We start from the raw sequence: 18,837 nt of genomic DNA on the forward strand, positions 1-18,837 counted from the left end.
CTTTTATTTACTTCATCATTTGCAAGGATCCTACAATGTTTATAAATTGAGGTAAATTGAGACCTGTAGATTGAGGTCTGGACTTTGACTCGGCCAATCCAGAACATTCACCTTGTTCTCTCTAAACCATTTCTACAATAGATTCAGTAAAAGAGAAGACACGTGTGGAGTAACATGCATGTTGTTTGGCTAGTTTGGCATGCCACTAACAAGACACACATTACAGTCTTACAAGAAGGATGGGACTGACATCCGAATCTGCAGCAAAGAATGCAGTTGTGCAAATCTCCATGGAAAGAGCGTGTGCACAGGAGCTTCTGTCATTTATCAGGTATTTGTGCATCTGATCCATTATGTGCATCCACAGAGAATCAGTACACTTTACAACATGAAAATCACACGATTGCAACAGGGGAGGGGAGTGGGAGTAACCCAGCACAGGCAAGCAGCCATCCGGTCCTGCAGCCATTGTCGCCGCTGGTCACAGACCCGTTTAAAAGACTGGGGGTACAAAGCAGCGAACAACAAATTACCTGTGAAAACGTCAACTGTTTATCGTTACAGCTAATTCCATATGATCAGACGTCTGCTATTGTAGGAATCTTCCACAGAACCAAACTGTATTCATACAAAAAGAACTGGTTCCTCTACTGAGTAGGCCTACATAGAAAACTGGTACCTCTCTAAGACAAGTCAGGTAAGGGGAAGAGTCGGGTGTAAACAGAACAATGACACATTGAAACAGGAAATAGCTAGTGAAGCCTAGATTTTTTAATTGCAATTCTTACAATTTCAGGGTGGCCATTTCATGATTTTGTTATGTATACATTATGTATTACATGGACAGAATATGCTGTAATTATTCTATAGTTAACAACATTCTTTAATTTGATACAGTGGAGCCACTGGCTTGTACAGAAACACTCTAAGAGTTACAAAAGAAATCATTTCCACAATGAAAAATATCATGCAAATGATTTGTCACCATATTACACACTGAATACTGTTAAATAATAAAAACATCACACCTTACTTTAATGGTGCATATTTGTATAGCTACTGATAGTTTGTTGACAAACATATTCAACAAACTTTGGTTGGTAAAATAATTACCAACTATGTCCAACTCTCCACTACCAGGTAACCAACCCCCATCCACACCACACCTAATCTATGTGTCCTACGGTGAACGACATGTAAACATTTCTTTGTTGATTGTGGTTCAAATTAACTTGACCAAATATAAGAACATGCAAAGTGGCGTCTTGGGCCTACCAGATGATTGACAGACAAGCGACTATAAACAGAACTTTCCAGAAATTGGAATAAGTCCATTCTTAGTAGTGTATCAGATGTTCACAGAGCAGGTTTACGGTAGCACCACAGGATGAGGTGGCAGACAGTTACATATTTTGAAGGGTCTGCTACTTCATGCATAAGGACTCATAGCTGGTCCAACTCCAGTCTAGATCCTGTAACAAAAAGAAGTCAGAATGTCAGGATAGATAGTTCAAACCAGAGACCACTCACAACATTGGTGGGTTAGCTCAATACAGCTAGAGACTTTCTAATGAGGAGACACAACACTCAAAAAAATCCTCCATAGAAAGGCATGGAGTTAGTTTGTAACGCAAATATCCCACCCCTTCCGCGGCAAAACGTCGACATGTGAATACATTGAGCCAATCATGTGGTGTGTTGTGAAGACATTGTGCCAATCATGTGTTGTGATCTCGCCGCTGGAGCAAGTATAAGTATAAGTATATATACTCTTTTGATCCTATGAGGGAAATTTGGTCTCTGCATTTATCCCAATCCGTGAATTAGGGAAACACACTCAGCACACAGTGAACACACAGTGAGGTGAAGCACACACTAATCCCGGCGCAGTGAGCTGCCTGCAACAACAAAGGCGCTCGGGGAGCAATGAGCTGTTAGGTGCCTTGTTCAAGGGCACTTCAGCCGTGCCTACTGGTCGGGGTTTGAACCGGCAACCCTCTGGTTACAAGTCCGAAGCGCTAACCAGTAGGCCACGGCTGCCCCTAAAGGAGCAAGGTTGGTGTCGTGAACCCTTGCGCACACGCATTTCTGCCAAGATACTGTAGATGCCCGATAAAAAGCGCTGCAATATGGCTGCCGAGTGGAGGGACTTGCCTATGTGCTTTCGTTCTGAATTTTCATTTTGAAACGTATAGGGTTAAGGTTAAGTTAAGGTTAGATTAGGATTAGGGTAAGGGTTAGGTTTAGGGTTAGAATAGTCAGTTACGAGTAGAAGTTACAAGAGCATCATCAGGAATGTCATCCGGAACTCCCGCCATATTGTCCGTCGGGCAGCTTTGATCTAGACACTACCCTTTGCATTCGGCCTATTGTTTAAATCAGGGCCAACAATAATAAACACAGGTGTGTACATTTCACAGGTAGGAAGAGGTCAGAGAACTTGAAACAGAAACTTTAAGGAAGAAATTTCTTCCTTAAAGTGTTACGACCCTGTGGGTCTTGTGTATTATGTGTGTTTGTTACTTTTGTTGTGTGCTTCCAGGCAGATTGGCTGCAGCTGAGGGGTGGTGTGAAACCCTATGACGTCAGGGTAGCCCGGCCCTTTAAAAGGGGGCTGACGTCATTGAGCAGGGGCTCTTGCTAGCTGTGGGGATCGTTCGCTGCCACTAGGGCCAGCCTCGGGCCTTGCCCGAGCAACTTGCCGTCATCTCTCTCACTCCCTGGGGTGAGAGACCAGGAGTGAGCGCCTGGCCGCCGAGGCCTACTTTGTAGGCCGTGTTTTTCTTAATTTAGACATTTTTCCATACTGTTTTTTTTTGTATTAAAAAATACACCATTTTCTTAAGTTTTGTGTCTGCCCGTTTTTGTTATATCCCACAAGCCCTAGACCGGGATGTAACAAAAGATATTTCCATATACTGTATGTGTGTGCTGGGTGCTTTACTTATGTGTTCTTTACTTCTGTATGTGAACAAGATTATACATGGAAATGTATGGGTGAACAGGAACATAGATGTTGAGAGATGTTTTTTATTTATGGCATTCCTTCTCAAGGTAATAGGGTCTGAGTGCTGGTTTATTAAGATAGAAGGGGCCTTGACTTGGAGAAGCCATCTCCTACTAGGGGGTTGGCGCCTTCATGTATGTTAGATCAGGCCTTGGGTATAATGTCACATGATGTCGGTTGTTAGGGGTTACTGTACATCCTTGTATACAATTTTGTGCAAAAGACGTGATGTAGTCATCTTGATTCCTATCATATCATACTTGGAGATGTAAGCTGTGTGAGATATCCAATAATAAGTGTGTCAGGGCGAAGTGTCTGTTAAATGTAATGTAATGTAATGTAATGTCTGGTGCTGTAAATAAAGCTCTCTGAGATTTCTGACTCAACTACTGACTGGCTGAGACTTTGTTCAACTCATTGCTAAAATCCTAGACCAATAATAGCAGCACCTCACACAAAGAACAATAAAAGACACAAAATAATTAAAATAAAAAAAATAAATAAAAAAATAAAAGCCTCAGACACGGTTGATAAAGCGAGACAATTCATGGCAATTTTTCACCTACGCCATGATGTTACGTCACAATTTGTTTAATGCGCTCAACACGTCCCTTGCCTACCTAAAAAGTGTCACAGAACCTATAACAATAATAAACAACAATAATAAACATACAGTTAAGCCCATTCATATCCATTAAAAATGTCAATTTCATATGATTTCTTCTTTGGCCAATCAAGCACTTTTTCTTTCATGTCTATCTCTAGCACAATATAAATTGTCTTTGCTTTTCATCTTGTTTAATTTCCACTACAAATAAAAACTTGGCATGGGTATATTTTGGGCTTAACTGTCCCCAAAGTCTGACCCTGGCGTGCCCACTCACGCCCATACTGTGGGCCTGTCGCAACATGATAGCTTTAGTTCATGAACGAGACACTGCGCTCATCATTTAAGTTCATTCCACAACAGCTGTCTTAGGAAGATCTGCAACCTCTACAGGCCTAAGAAAGAATCCAAGAAGGACCTGAGCCAGGAGAACAGGCTGTAAGAACTTGTCCCCAAGAGATCAAAGAAAAGAAGGATCAGAAGATGTGGTCACATCCTGAGAATGCCCAGTGACAGGATTCCTAAAGCTGCCCTCCACTGGACTCCAGCTACTTAAGAGAACAGAGGAGCAGGCCAAAGACAAGTCTGCGGAGAATTATCATGGCTGTGCCGGAGGAGATGGCGAGGTATCAGCCAAAGCACAAGACCGTAATGAGTGGAGGAAGCGCACTGCAGCCATATGTCCCACAAGGGTGGTTAAAATGGATGACTAACTAACCACGATGGTACACATACTGTGTCCCTCCCCTGTGCCTGTGTCCATGCACTCACCAGCATGCTGTGGGCCTGGTCGTCCTGGGCCTCTCTCAGCAGGCCGCTGAGCTGGGACAGCCTCCTGTGGCTCTCCTGAAGCAGCGCTGCCGTGGAGTCACTGACACAGAGAGACAGATGAGAGAAAACCATTACACTGTTGATATGTATGTGATATGGATGTGACATGTATGTGATATGTATGTGATATTTCAAGGATTTGGGGATATTATTTGTCACATACATAGAGATACTATTGCAAAAACTATTTCTACTGCAATTACTATTACTATTACTACTACTATACTATAGTGAAATGGCAATATGCCCAATGTATTTCCCTGGCTCGGCTTGGTCAGTGGTCAGTGTGGAGTGTGTGATGTGGTGGTGCTGGCTGCAGGCCCTTACCTGTCTCCAGGGCTGGGGAGGGACGCCAGGGGGTGTGGGCCACTGGGGGGCTGCGAGGACGGGGAGGGGTGCCAGTGGGGCATCGTCGGGCTCATGGAGTCTGGGCTCGCCGTTACAGAGTTCCGGAAAGAACTCTGAGAGAGAGAGAGAGAGAGAGAGAGAGAGAGAGTGAGAGAGAGAGAAAGAGAGACACAAGCAGCACGTGAGCATTCACAGTGAGAAAAAGAAATCTACCAACAGATTAATAAGCGACTAGAAACCCAAAAATGACAGAAAGAAAATGTATTTTTTCTTGAAAAGGTTTTTCTTTTCTTTGGCTCACGAGAAATTAATCAGCTCAGCTGTGAAATAGCTCTCATCCTGTCTCAGCCAAATTTAAGTTCAACTTAAGTTCTCAAAATAGTCTTTATTTCTTCTCAATCTATTCTTATCTTGCCTTATTTATCGCCTGAGAAACCAGTGAGATGTCATTTCAAAGAGTTCCGGAAGGAAGGAAGGAAGTCTGAGTGGACTAACATGGCCAGGAGTGTGTGTGTGTGTGTGTGTACGTGTACGTGTACGTGTATAGTATGTGTGTGTGTGTGTGTGTGTGTGTACGTGTACGTGTACGTGTATGTGTATGTGTACGTGTATGTGTATAGTATATGTGTGTGTGTGTGTGTGTGTGTGTGTGTGTGTGTGTGTGTGTATGTGTATGTGTATGTGTATGTGCATGTGTATGTGTATGTGTATGTGTATGTGTATGTGTATGTGTATGTGTGTGAATGTATGTATGTATGTATGTGTGCGTACATGTGCATTTGAGTGTGTGTATGTATTTGTGTATGTTTGTACAGTATGTATGTGTGTCCATGTGTCTGTCTCTGTGTGTGTTTGTATGTTTGTGTGTGTGTGTGTGTGTGTGTGTGTCTGTCTCTGTGTGTGTTTGTGTGTGTATGTGTGTGTGTGTGTGTGTGTGTGTGTGTGTGTGTGTGTGAGAGAGAGAGAGAGAGAGAAAGACACTCACACAGGCCAGCTTCAGCAGGAACCAGAACTCCTTCTGTCTGCGGGCCTGCATGTTCATGATGGCCTGGTCCGCCTGACGGATCTGCTCCTGCACTCGCTCGATCCGAGGGAACAGCTCCACGATCTTCTGCTTACTGATCAGGATCTTTCTGTTAAGGAGGCACACACACACACACACACACACATCCACACACACGCACTCACACACACACACAGACACACAAGCACAAACACACACACACACACACACATTTAATCAGAGAGATGATTGAGGATTTGTGATGTGTGTGTGAGTGTGTGTGTGTGTGTGTGTGTGTGTGTGTGTGTGTGTGTGTGTGTGTGTGTGTGTGTGTGTATTGTGTGTGTGTGTCCTTACTCCAGGTGCGAGTACAGATCTTTGAGCACTTGCACTGCATTCTGGGCACTCTGTGTGATGAGACTGACCATGGCTTTGCTGTCGCTGGTTGTCCCAGGGTCTAAGACCGGAAGCACAGGTTAGAATAATCATTCTCATACAGATGACATGCACTACTTCAGCATACACTTAGATGAGCTTATAAATTAGTTAATTGATTGTGAAAACAATGTCTAACGGTTAGTTACCAAAGATTTGATTTTGGGTATGCTTTTTCAAGTAGACATAAATGTTGAGATATAAGAATTCAGTTTCTAAAATGTTCAATTGTAAACTTACTTTTACACTGTTTCTTGAGCTGTCTGTACAAGTCTTTTGCTTTTTCTTCCCTGCAGAAAAGACAGACAAACAAGCATGTTTTTTTTTTTCTGACAGAAGATTTTGTAGAGAGACACAAATGGAAGAACTTCAATGTGATATGGAGGTGGTAGATCCTGTTTTTGGCACATAAACCCATGTAGCCCATGGAAACCTACAGTGGGCTGTATTAGCACGTCCTTACTCACAGTTTGTCAAGAACCTCTCCCTGACGACGGGCAAAGGGACTTCTCTGCAGCTCCACAATCTCGGAGTGCAGAGCCATGATCTCCTCATCCAAGTGACTCACTTCTGCCACCTAGAGGCAGGGTAGATGCACTGTCACTCATTTCACAAAAGCATCCTGTACACCACAGTATGTAGACAAAGACATGTAACAGCTGTGATAAAATAACTGCTATAATGCAAATTAGTCATATGCAAATGCAAATTAGTCATAGTATTTTGTTTGGGTTACATTTGAATGTCATTTGAACGTTCAAAAATTCCTCTAATCCATCCAAGTTTTAAGGCAGTCTTTTTGTAATGGAATATCAACAATGGTCCCACCTTATTTAGATGAAAACATTCATTCAGAAACTGTCCAATAAAACAACAATAAAAAAATCAATAGAAAAGCTGTCTACACACTGTACCTCTTCAAATGTAGTAGCTTTCTCCTCGTTCGTTTGCCAGGCCTTCAGCATCTTCTCAGAATCTTAACAAAGACAGACAGTTAATTTCTATGTACTTATGTTGCTACTATGTTAATTTTGAACAAAGTTAAGCCAATAATCCAATGGGAAAGCTACGCTGATAAATCGACAAATGGAATAGCACATGGGTTCACACAGGTTCACACATTGTCTTTAGCTAGCTGCGTGGGGTTGATATCATGATCAATATTATGCAATCTAAACCATGCAGAAGTGAAGAGAGGAAAAAAGGAGGAGCACAGAACAGAGGGGAAGAGAAGAGAAAAGAAGGGAAGAAAAGAGAAGAGAAGAGAAACATTTCACTCACATATCCCCCAGTGCATTTGGTCGCTGTACTTCTCTAGGTCGTACTGGAGGCAGCTCTTGAAGAAGTCCAGTTTAGCTTTCAGCTGCTGTGACTCAGCGAACATGGTCGCTTTGAGACGTGTCAGGTTGGTGTTGTAGTGGAGTAGACTCAACCTACCAATGAGAAACACTGTCAGCGAGGGCACAACCTGGGGAACGCGACAGTACTTTTACTACTAGGGAACGCAACAGTACTTTTACTACTAGGGAACGCGACAGTACTTTTACTACTAGGGAACGCGACAGTACTTTTAATACTGGGGAACGTGACAGTACTTTTACTACTGAGGAACTCGACAGTACTTTTACTACTGGGGAACTAGACAGTACTTTTACTACTGGGGAACCCCACAGTACTATCTTTTTGAAGGGTGGTGGGGGTTGGGGGTGTTATGCCTATAATCAGATAGGACAGTGGAGAGAGTGACAGGAAGCGAGTGAAAGAGAGAGATGGGGTGGGATCGGGAAATGACTCGGGCCGGACTCGGACCTGGGCACATGGACCTGAATATGGTACAGGCACTGTAACTGTGCCCCTCACCTTATGTTTTAGAGTAAGTTCACTTGGTCACACAATGTCTCACAAATCTGACCTGCAATTATTTCCCGATCCCATCTCCCTCTCTCTCCCACTCGCTTCCTGTCACTCTTCACTGTCCTAACTGAATAAAAGCAAACCAATCCCAAAGCTGTACTTTCAACCAACACTGTCCTTTCAAAACAAGAGAGAGTAGAGCTTACATGGCAGCTCTCTGGCCCTGGAAGAGGCAGCTGCAGTCTTCCTTTAGACGGCACACATAATTCACTGCCTCACCCCACACCTTCTTCAGACGGACCACAGGCTTCTGCTCCTCTTGCTCCACCACTGCAGGATAGGACAGAGAGACAGAACGAGTGAGAGTGCAGGGTCAGTCACTATCACAGGAAGTTATGTCTGTTGGGTTACAGGAAGCTAGCACATTTCAGACTTGTTGATAAGGCCTCCCTCCACAGGATGTTCAATGTCAGGGTCAGATTTGAGACAAAGACAAACAGCTTGTTTGTTTCCACAGGATATGCAAGGACACAGGATATGCAAGGACACAGGATATGCAAGGACACAGGATATGCAAGGACACAGGATATGCAAGGACATTGTTCTGATCTTTGGTTGGTTAAATAGCTCATGGATCTTACACAATACAGAAAAATATAAAGCCTTTTTAAAACGTTTATTAAAACTTCGTTATTTGATGTGCACCTTGAACTTTTACAAAAGCTAATGCAAAAATATCGCTGTATTATCGTCATAATTTGTATGACTAAAGCTTTCCTTAGTTACATTCTTCTCTAAAAGACCCAATTTGGCTTCCATTATCAAAAGTGTTCGCGATGATAATAGGGTTTATGCCGAAAGTCAGAAGGCTACACAGGAAAACAGGTCTAATCACATCCGCTTGTCAAGTAGGATAGCGTTGATTACAACACAAACACGGTAAAATAGCGATAAATAAGCATATGTAGGTGTATAGGTTATATTTAAAGCATTGTTATGTGGTTGGAATTGGACCACTGATTTAGTTCAATTTTTTTTTGTTTTAACTTTGCATGCCGTTGTACAATACAATAACGTCAAAGGCGATAAAAACGCATTTCAAATGCAGGTTAACAGTATTGTAGTTGATGATAGCTGAATTGCTGTCAGAATCAACCTTATCACTTGATAAATGGATGTGATTAGACCTGTTTTCCGGGGTAGCCTTCTGACATTCAGCATAAACCCTATTGTGTTCCCCAAATCATCAAACCTAAGAGTTCTCTTCACCCAGGGTAGCTTTACCTTTTATCTTCAAGAGTTCTACTGAGAGAAATGTCCCAGCCCTACTCTGAGGACAGTAGGCTGATACTCACTGATAGCCTTGACCTTCTCTGAGGGTTGCCTTGTATTCAGACCTGTGTATTTGGTCACTGTCTTGTCAAAGAGGAACACCATGTTGCTGTCCCAGCCTTTCTGTAAGAGGGGGACATAAGAGATCAACAAAGGGAAATTAACCTGTCCTATACACACCTATACACCCCCCCCCCCCCACACACACACACACACACAGCCATACATACATAAAGGGAAAGAGACAGGTTGACTGAGTGATTGGAATGCATCTGTTTAGACAGTGAGGTTGAAGCAACCTGAAGAACAGGAAATGGTTTAATCATCCAAATATTTAAACAGTGCTGTAATTGTTTCTGTAATTGATGCTGTAATTGTTTTACATTTCTGTTTGACATCTATTCACATCAATCACAGATGCTTTCATCCACTGACCTGCACTAAATCAGACATGTCATCAGCATGTGTCCTTCCTTCTAGCTATGCTGCATGGTCATATATAAGGCACAATACAGTATGTGGACATTGATCTGCTTTTACCAGAGTATTTTTCAACCAGTGTACTAAGTGTGCTCTAGGTTGTAACTTATTTCAACAGCAACAGACAAAATGTTACACTCAGCTAAATGGGTACAGTTCAGATCAATGTCTAAACAGTTGGTTCAATTTGCTTTTATGCTTGACAACCACTCAATAACACAAACCATCATATTCTATTATTATTAATAGTAGTATTATACCGGTGTTAGTATTTCTACTACTACTGTACTAAACCATTTTGGCAAAGGACGTTTGGTTCAATACAGATGTGTACCCAATGTACCGAATGCAGTCTTAAACAATAATCAACTGTAGGCTAGTTTTTGCATGCATGTTTCATAATTCTCTCTCCTTCCCTCTCTTCTATCTCTCTCTCCCCCTCTCTTTCTCACCAGGCCTTCCATGACGCACTGCGCGGCTGACTTCCTGGGGTCCAGGGACACCCCGACTTTCTGCAGGATCTCCTGGTCGCCGGCCGCCACGCCTGTCTCCGCCTCCAGGCGCGTCTGCAGGCTGTTCACGCTCTCGTCAGCGGACAGCTGGAAGGAGTGGACACGCCCCGTGCCCATGTTCAACACGTGCACCACCTTCACAGGGAAGATGAAGGAGCAAACGTCAGATACAGGGGAGTGAGGTTAAATGACTCATCTAGTTTCTCAAGTTTTGCTAAGAAATATTTTGAAACTGACGAAACTGCTGTTAATCCTATATCCACCTCAACAATGATGTACACCCCCCCCCCCCCCATGTTCAACACGTGCACCACCTTCACAGGGAAGATGAAGGAGCAAACGTCAGATACAGGGGAGTGAGGTTAAATGACTCATCTGGTTGTTTTACTAATCTATCCTCGAAACGACTATACCTTTTTATTTTTATTTTCACCCTTTTTATTTTCTTTTTCTTAAATGGTCTTGTTATGTGTTATTGTATGTTACTCTCAACACCACCTTCACACGGAAGATAAAGAGTCAAAGGTCAGATGCAGAGGAGTGGGGTTAAATGACTCATCTGGTTATCTTTCTTATCTATTCTCCTTACAGAGGCGCAGTGCTCTGTAAGCATAGTGTACTAAGTAAGAATACTGACCCTAACAAACATTGCCGTCTTTAAAACATTATTATCTACAGTGTTATATACAAGTAATAATAGTTGTCTTTCTACCCAGTATATATATAGGCACACACACACATCATTTTTATTTAAATAAGTGTATTTAAATATTTTTTTCTCCCAGACCTTGATGTTGAGTAGCTGGTCAAGCAGCTCAAAGCAGCGGGGTTTCTTAGTGTCGGGGTTCACGGGCCCTCCTCTCCCGACAGAGTTCCACTGCAGCATCAGCTGCAGCACACGCTCCAGAGGCTCCACTAGAACACTACACACACACACACACACACACACACACATGCACACATGCACACACACACACACACACACACGCACACATGCACACACACATACACACACACACACACACACACACACACACACACACACACACACACACATGCACACACACACACATGCACACACACATATACACACACACGCACGCATACATACACACACACATGCACGCATACACACACACACACATGCACACATACACACACGCGCGCGCGCACACACACACACACACAGACAAACACACACAAACACACACACCCACAGAGAGAGAGAGAGAGAGAGAGATAGATAGAGAGAGAGAGAGACACAGATAGACAGATAGACAGATGTGAGTGTAACGTAAATTAATCAACTTACATTGCCTCCGTCTCTGACATGACATAACAATGGGGCGAATTCTCCCATTCGCACGTAAATCGCGCATAAGCCATTTTTTACGCGTTTCAGTTACGCACTTCTCAGTTAGGCCAATTCATGCTTCTGTCACACCCACAGTGTGCAAGTTCGAAATCAAAGCAGCCTTATGAAAGAGGCGTGATTTATTTAAAATAGAACCAGACTAATCTACAGTACCACGTCATTAATTTAGGATGATATGAAAACGCGTAACGTGGACTTTGAGGTTTGTTTATATACTGTAGAGTCAAAACATGCTTGAGGCGTGTAGATTCATAATTCCGGTGTAAATAGGCCACAAGTCACCTGCTGAGGTAGTGGGGTTGTGGTAGGTGGGCGGAGAACACCACCTTTCCGTTCTCGTCCTCCACAGCCATGATGTCCTCGGCCCCCTTATCCCTCACTAAAGTGGCCCTGGGAGAAACACAACATCCTCAGTCACATCTGCCTTTTACAGCCTGACAGTTAATCTGATCCTTCAGGATTTTAAACATGCCCCCAAAGTTCTCCTTTAGGGCTGAGCATTGTGACCTACCACTGAACAGGCTGAAGGTTGTGCAGAAAGGGTCTGAATCCACAGCAGCACTCAAAGATCATGGTGCCGAAACTCCAGTAGTCCACCGTGCCAGTGTACGGCCTGTTCTCAAGTTGGTTCTCAAACAGCTCAGGGGCCTGAAGTGAGACACAGAACAGAACAGCGCTCACTTTCCAATGTCATTACGGTGTATTCCTACTGCCCAAGACAATACTAACAGAACCTGACAGATGGCAGTTTGGTTTAGATGTGCTGCTGGAGGAAAAGACCTGTGGTAATGAAACAGCTACAATTGTGTCTTAACAAACTTATGCAGAGATCCAGCGTTAACGACTACGTTACAATGATGTGCCAACTGTGTGTTCTGACTTGATGTGTTTGTATTGGGTGGGTTGTGAATATATGTTACACATATGGTATATGTTATGTGCTGTCATGTGTTATATGATACAGTATTTGTGTTGTATGTGATGCTGTGCCCACATTCTTAGTTAGAAAAGGGAGAGATGTGTGAACACGATTATCATCATGTGGATAAAGCCTCGAATCTGTATGTCTGTCTGTCTAAATGTGTTGGTAACCTTCCACAAAAGATGGATAAAGCCTCGAATCTGTATGTCTGTCTGTCTGTATGTCTAAATGTGTTGGTAACCTTCCACAAAAGAAGTAAAAACCCTCAAGTTTCCTAAGGAATAATTTGAAACTGACAAAAACAATCAGCATTTATCATTGTTTATGTTCATGTTTAACACAAATCAGACTGGTAAAACATGATAACATCCTTCTACAAAGGTGTAAAAAGAGACTGAGAATGCACTCACATCATCACATCATCATTCTATTATTATTATTCTGTTTTTTAACTGCTGTTAATCCTATATCCAACAATGATGTAGCCTACCTCATGTACTCTTAACACTGGCTTAGTCAACACTATACCCAAACAGTCACTCAACAAATTTGAATTTAAAAATGTGAAATTTGAGTTCTCACCAAGTATTGTAGCGTCCCAACGAAAGATGTGCACAGGCTTCCCTCGTCCAGGTCTTTGGCATAGCCCAGGTCAATGATTTTATGGATCAACTAAAAGAGGGAGCAACACACACACTCATACACACACAGAGACACACCATAGAGAGAGTGTGTGTGTGTGTGTGTGTGTGAGAGAGAGGGGAGGGGGGTGAAGGGAGAGGGAGGGAGGGAGGGAGAGAGAGAGAGAGAGAGAAATTCACAATTTGCATCACAAATGACACTTCTCTGTTCAGCACTGAGGCTCTCTCCATCATAATCCGACCCATGATCATCTTACCCTTCCATTAACATCCTGCAACACAATGTTCTCTGGCTTGAGGTCTCGATGAATGATGTTGTTGGCGTGGAGGTACTGGACTCCAGACCCTAAAATAGATTGTAGATGAGCCAATCATGAACAATCAAGAGTGAATGATAATCAAATGTGGATAGAGTCTTGATGCTATGGACTATTAGGGTGCATTAGGAATATGTGTGCTCCCTAAGGTTAAATATGATTTTCTGCTTTGTGGTTGTGAAGGCTGTTTCACAACTAGTTACACATACATTATACATACTGTATATGCTCACACAAATATTCACTCACTCATTCACTCACTCAGAAACACACACACAAACAGAAAGGATTCAAATATTTTCAGGGATGGAATACAGCTTTGACACTCATGGGTACAGAAAACATTGCCTACACCACACAGCTGTTTAATTGTCTATACACACGCACACACACACACACACACACATACACACACACACAGTTATAAGAACACCCACCAACATCATGCAGCAGGTCCAGCACCTTTCTCTCCTTCAGGCCACAAGTGTTCTCTGGTTTGCTCAGCATCTACAGACCAACAATACAACAACACTCCCATATCAGTATCCCAAGCAGAGCAGTCTCTCTCACGCATATGCAATCCCCGAGACGTCAGGAGGGAGCTACCCATATACTTGTGTGTGTATGCCCTGCTGTGCTCTATTACACACACATACGCAAACACTTTCTGCAGGGCTCCCCTTTGAAGCAGTGCTCCATTGCTAGGTGGGGCAGGTCGTTCAGGGCGATGCATGTCATCTCACACACACACACCACACACAGTCTCATACACATACACACACACACACACACACACACACACACCACACACAGTCTCATACACACACACACACACCTTACGTAGGTCCCCTTTGGAGCAGTACTCCATAGCTAGCAAGGGCAGGTTGTTCAGGGAGATGCAGGTCATCGCCTCAGGCACATCCCTGGCCGTCACTACATTGGGATGATTTAATCTGGGAATGAGACGAGATGGGGAGAAAGGACATTCTAACTCATCAATTGCAACTGATCGTCAGTCACTTCTATATCTTTACACACATAAGCCTGCTCTTCCCAACTTAAGATACTGTGTCAGGCCTTTCGCTAGATCTACCCTTACATTCAAAAACCCACTGCTTGCAGTTACCTGCTCCCCCTGGAGACATGTGCTCACATCTTCCTACTGTTAGGCTACTGCCTGTTCTCATCACCAGACTGTTATGCATCTGGATTTAAGCACTGCTATGATGTGATTCCCACTCAACTAAGTTACCTAAAGTGAGTGGGATTTACCAGATGGCATGGGGTCTAACAAAAGCTAATTCAATTATTATTATCAAAAGATAAACTAACTAACTCAAAAACATTATTGAGTAGGCCTATTAGCTTTAGTTAGACTTCAGACTTTGCCTGTCGTTTAAATTAGGAAGTTTTAGCATCTAGCTAAAACTCCCAACTGCAGACATCTAAGAAATCCACTGACTTCTTCATAATCTGGATTTCCCTGCTCCAGCGGTCCTTATTGCGAGCTGTCAGCTCCAGGCGACACAGTTTAACAGCGATCTTCTCCTGCGTCTCCTGAAAAGAGACCACACGTAGCCTATGCACTCACTTCAAATTTATGCTGTGGTTAGTCCAAGACATTGCCTACACATTTCCTCATCTGTGACGTTCCGAAGAAAACGGAAGACAAAGGTAAATTGCGTAAGGAAATAACATTTCGCCAGAAGTGCTTCAGTTAAAAATGAAGAAAACAAAAAGAAACAACCTTGTACCAGACTTCACAGATTATATATATTGTTACAATTTCAGTGGGCTATCAGAGAGTCTATCCATGCATGGCAACGCCAACCATCCATTAGGCTATCTACCTAATTAAAACACACCAAGGACTTGTTGGTTAAAATCACGGAATGAGGGTTACTTACCATGTTTTGGTACAAGTAAACATGGGCAAATCCGCCCGTCCCCAGATTGTCCATCATCCTCCATGATCCACAAATTTGATTCTGACCGATCAAAGCCGGCCGCTCCATCCTAGCCAGCTGGGCAACGGGCGACACCTTTAACATAATCAGGTCATGCCAAACCTAGCGCACTACACACATTACAGATCGGTCACAAGCTGCCAGGCTGAAGCATGCTTAGTTTCGGTTTTCAGTTTCCTAAGCGAAGCCACTGATAGCAAAGGGAACGAAAATGAGAGAAAGAGAAAGGAACATCAATAATTGTTTTACGATTAGACTACTCACCTATATTAATGAGTCTTTTTTACTGGGTGTGTTTACGGTCTTTTGTCATGATGCCCATCCCATCCGCTGACAGATCAGAGTCGACAACGGGTGGATAGCTTTGGCCTGTCCGATGTTAACACTGTCGACTTGAACGTTCGAGGTAGGCTAGTCCGAGAACATTAAATTTGAGGCTAGCCAAGGCTACATCATTTCTCTACATTTATGGTAAATGAACTGAATGCGTAGGCTATGTGGTGTTGTCTCACATATCGTAGCCTAATGCTATGAACAGAAAAACATAGCCTAATAACAGCATCACTGGCGTTTGGGGCAACATCTGGGTGAGCGCCAATGTGTAGGCTACTTTCCACTTCGTGACGTCAGCGCGGCAAGTAGGCTAGCCTAGCCTATCATAGAGCTCCCGATGGCTTATAACTGCCCAGAAACGTGTTTTTATGGTCTTCAACAACAGATTAGTCCTGGGCGAAGTCACTTGCCGTTTCTTCAAATACAACAAACATTTTATTACACTGATAGTCACAATATAGTGGGGTCAGTAAGCACTGTTTGATCACTTTGTGATAAAACATAAAATTTACAAAAACTCACAAGGGGGTCTGATCAGATTGATAAAGATGGCACCATACAGAGCTTCCCATTTTTTAAAAAAAACCTTGGAGTGAGATTTGGTGGGGCCAGGTAACAGCTGTTTTGTTTGCCTCATCCAGCATCATTACTGCACAGCAAAAAATAAAAAGAATACATTTTACCATTTCATACCATCAGTGGTTCTCAGTGTTGGGACCAGGGTCCCAGAGTTAATTGACGGGATCTACTAGGACCACTGAAATTCTAAAGAATGAGAACCACTGATTTACAAACTGTCATCCTTACCAAATAAAATAGAAATAGAAATAAACATTTTTGGTTATTGGCTGGACCTGCATTCCTTTGATGTTGTGTCAGGGTTTGGGGCATGCTCCCCTGTAAGAAAATGTTGTATATTTTAATGTTTAAATGCATCAATCTGGTGCAGTTTGAAACACAATTCAGGAGGTTAGACTTGCTTATTTTTTTTTTATCTATGGATGGAAATATGTGTGCTGTAGCCTAAGCCATATTATGATGATACTGCAATAAGTTCCCAACCACAACGCATATTTGCTGAGTTTCATTTCAGATAGGCCTATGGTCAAAAAAAGTGTACATTTCAGCAATCCATGAAATTATGCAGAAGTGGTAAGTGGTGTTATTCAGCTAGTTAATCTAAGATAAGATAGTTATCTTGGTTATTGTTATGGCCATATATTCATGTTATATCTTCCTGTTTCAGGACAGTTTGGGCTATCCATATCTGGGAAAGTATGTGATCATGTGATAATATTTGCAAATGTTTAGATTTTTAAGAAAAAAAATACTTTGTGTCTCATTATTTTTTCTTTTTCATATACAGTACAGTTATGTGCAGAATAATAGCATTGTGTTTTAAAAAATTGAATAAAGCTCAAATTCCTTATAGAATAGTTGTTAATTCCATAATATCAATGCATTGGGAAAACTGCACATTCAATTTCAAATCACAAATTGATAAAGTTTGTGTTATACCTTTACAGAAAGTGAAGAAAAAGGATTAGCATTAGCAGTGTTTGCATTTTTCTTTACAAACTCAAACATTTACTGTATAAACTGAAAAATGTCTCAAGATTTTGCTTTACATTACATTACATTTAGCAGACACTTCTTGACCAAAGTGACTTACATATGTCAGCTATATTATAAGGGATCACATTGTCCCCAGAGCAACTTGGGGTTAGGTGCCTTGCTCAAGGGCACAACGGTGGAAGCCGGGAATTGAACCAACAACTTTCAGGCTACTGCAGGCTAGCCCAGCTCCTTAACCACTACACTACCACCACCCCACAGCTTTACTTTAAATCACTGCACTAATATCTAGTTGCATTACCATTATTTCTGAGAATTGCTTCACATCTGTGTTACTGTACATGGAGTTGACCAACTACTGGCACCTGTGAACAGGTATTCCAGCTCAGGACGATTGAACTACATTCCACAATTCCTCTGCATTTCTGGGTTTTGCCTCAGAAACAGCATTTTTGATGTCACCCCATAAGTTTTCTTGAGGTCTGGGGATCGGGCTGGCCACTCCATATACGTCAATCTTGTTAGTCTGGAACCAAGACTTTGCTCGCTTACTGGTGTGTTTTGGGTCATTGTCTTGTTGGAAACACCCATTTCAAAGGCCTCTCCTCTTCAGCATAAGACAACATGACCTCTTCAAATATTTTCATGTATTGAAACTGATCCATGATCTCTGGTGTGCGATAAATAGGTCCAACACCACTGAGAAACATCCCCATAACATGAATTGCCTTACTGTCTTCACACTGTGGCTTGAATTCAGTGCATGGGGGCCGCAGGCAGTTTTTCAAATGACCCACATGCATCTGTTTAGACAGTGGGGTTGAAGCCACCTGAAGAACAGGAAATGGTTTAATCATCCAAATATTTAAACAGTGCTGTGATTGAAGTGAATAAATGTCAAACAGAAATGTGTACAATCACAGATGCTTTCATCCACTGACTTGCACTAAATCAGACATGTCATCAGCATGTGTCCTTCCTTCTAGCTATGCTGCATGGTCATATATGTGGCACAATATGTGGGCAATGATCTCTCTGCTTGTACCAGTGTATTTTTTAACCAGTGTACTACTGAGTGTGCTCTGGCAAAAATAATTTCTGAAGGAAGCAATGATCCACGAATGGGTTGTACAATTATATTTTTATTAGACTTTTTTTCTCTATGCCTCCCCACCAAAAAAGCTCATATACAAACAAGTCTTTCTCATACAAGTCCGTTTTTACAAGCTTTAAATGATTATAGAGCCAGGATGCTGAAACATACAAAACCACCATTTCATTGGTGGCAAAGTGAAACA

General features: G+C 42.4%; 1 protein-coding gene across 3 annotated transcripts; it reads right to left on the minus strand.

Annotated features, from left to right (window-relative positions):
• Nucleotides 1-746: 746 nt before the first annotated feature.
• On the minus strand, nucleotides 747-16,241 carry LOC143137830 (inhibitor of nuclear factor kappa-B kinase subunit alpha-like). 3 transcript variants are annotated; one of them, XM_076298160.1, is made up of 22 exons: nucleotides 15,896-16,241; nucleotides 15,572-15,688; nucleotides 15,127-15,221; nucleotides 14,500-14,617; nucleotides 14,102-14,171; nucleotides 13,605-13,693; nucleotides 13,289-13,378; nucleotides 12,296-12,432; nucleotides 12,067-12,174; nucleotides 11,197-11,332; nucleotides 10,350-10,544; nucleotides 9,441-9,540; nucleotides 8,292-8,415; nucleotides 7,513-7,664; nucleotides 7,146-7,207; nucleotides 6,699-6,808; nucleotides 6,472-6,521; nucleotides 6,154-6,253; nucleotides 5,779-5,926; nucleotides 4,773-4,906; nucleotides 4,386-4,485; nucleotides 747-1,472 (listed from the first exon to the last, which is right to left on the minus strand). In XM_076298160.1, exons 2-22 carry the CDS (start codon nucleotides 15,677-15,679, stop codon nucleotides 1,425-1,427), a joined length of 2,274 nt encoding a protein of 757 aa, XP_076154275.1. In that variant the 5' UTR covers nucleotides 15,680-15,688; nucleotides 15,896-16,241; the 3' UTR covers nucleotides 747-1,424. The 3 variants fall into 3 exon arrangements, with proteins under 3 accessions (XP_076154275.1, XP_076154276.1, XP_076154274.1); XM_076298161.1 differs by having other exon boundaries at nucleotides 15,572-15,706; XM_076298159.1 differs by having other exon boundaries at nucleotides 15,572-16,241.
• Between the last annotated feature and the right edge of the window lie 2,596 nt (nucleotides 16,242-18,837).

This window comes from Alosa pseudoharengus, unplaced genomic scaffold, assembly GCF_046254945.1.
Source record: "Alosa pseudoharengus isolate Yale_2024_CS ecotype anadromous, Long Island Sound unplaced genomic scaffold, YU_APseudo_1.1 YU_APseudo_1.1_scf_21, whole genome shotgun sequence".
NCBI lineage: Eukaryota > Metazoa > Chordata > Actinopteri > Clupeiformes > Clupeidae > Alosa > Alosa pseudoharengus.

Excerpts from the sequence above, each read along its gene's own strand:
- LOC143137830 (XM_076298159.1), bottom strand. The coding sequence starts at position 15,715 with ATGTTAAAGGTGTCGCCCGTTGCCCAGCTGGCTAGGATGGAGCGGCCG. Across the intron at positions 7,665-8,291 it reads CAGGGCCAGAGAGCTGCCAT|GTTGAGTCTACTCCACTACA; the intron begins GTAAGCTCTACT and ends TCTCATTGGTAG. Across the intron at positions 7,208-7,512 it reads CCAAATGCACTGGGGGATAT|ATTCTGAGAAGATGCTGAAG; the intron begins GTGAGTGAAATG and ends GTCTTTGTTAAG.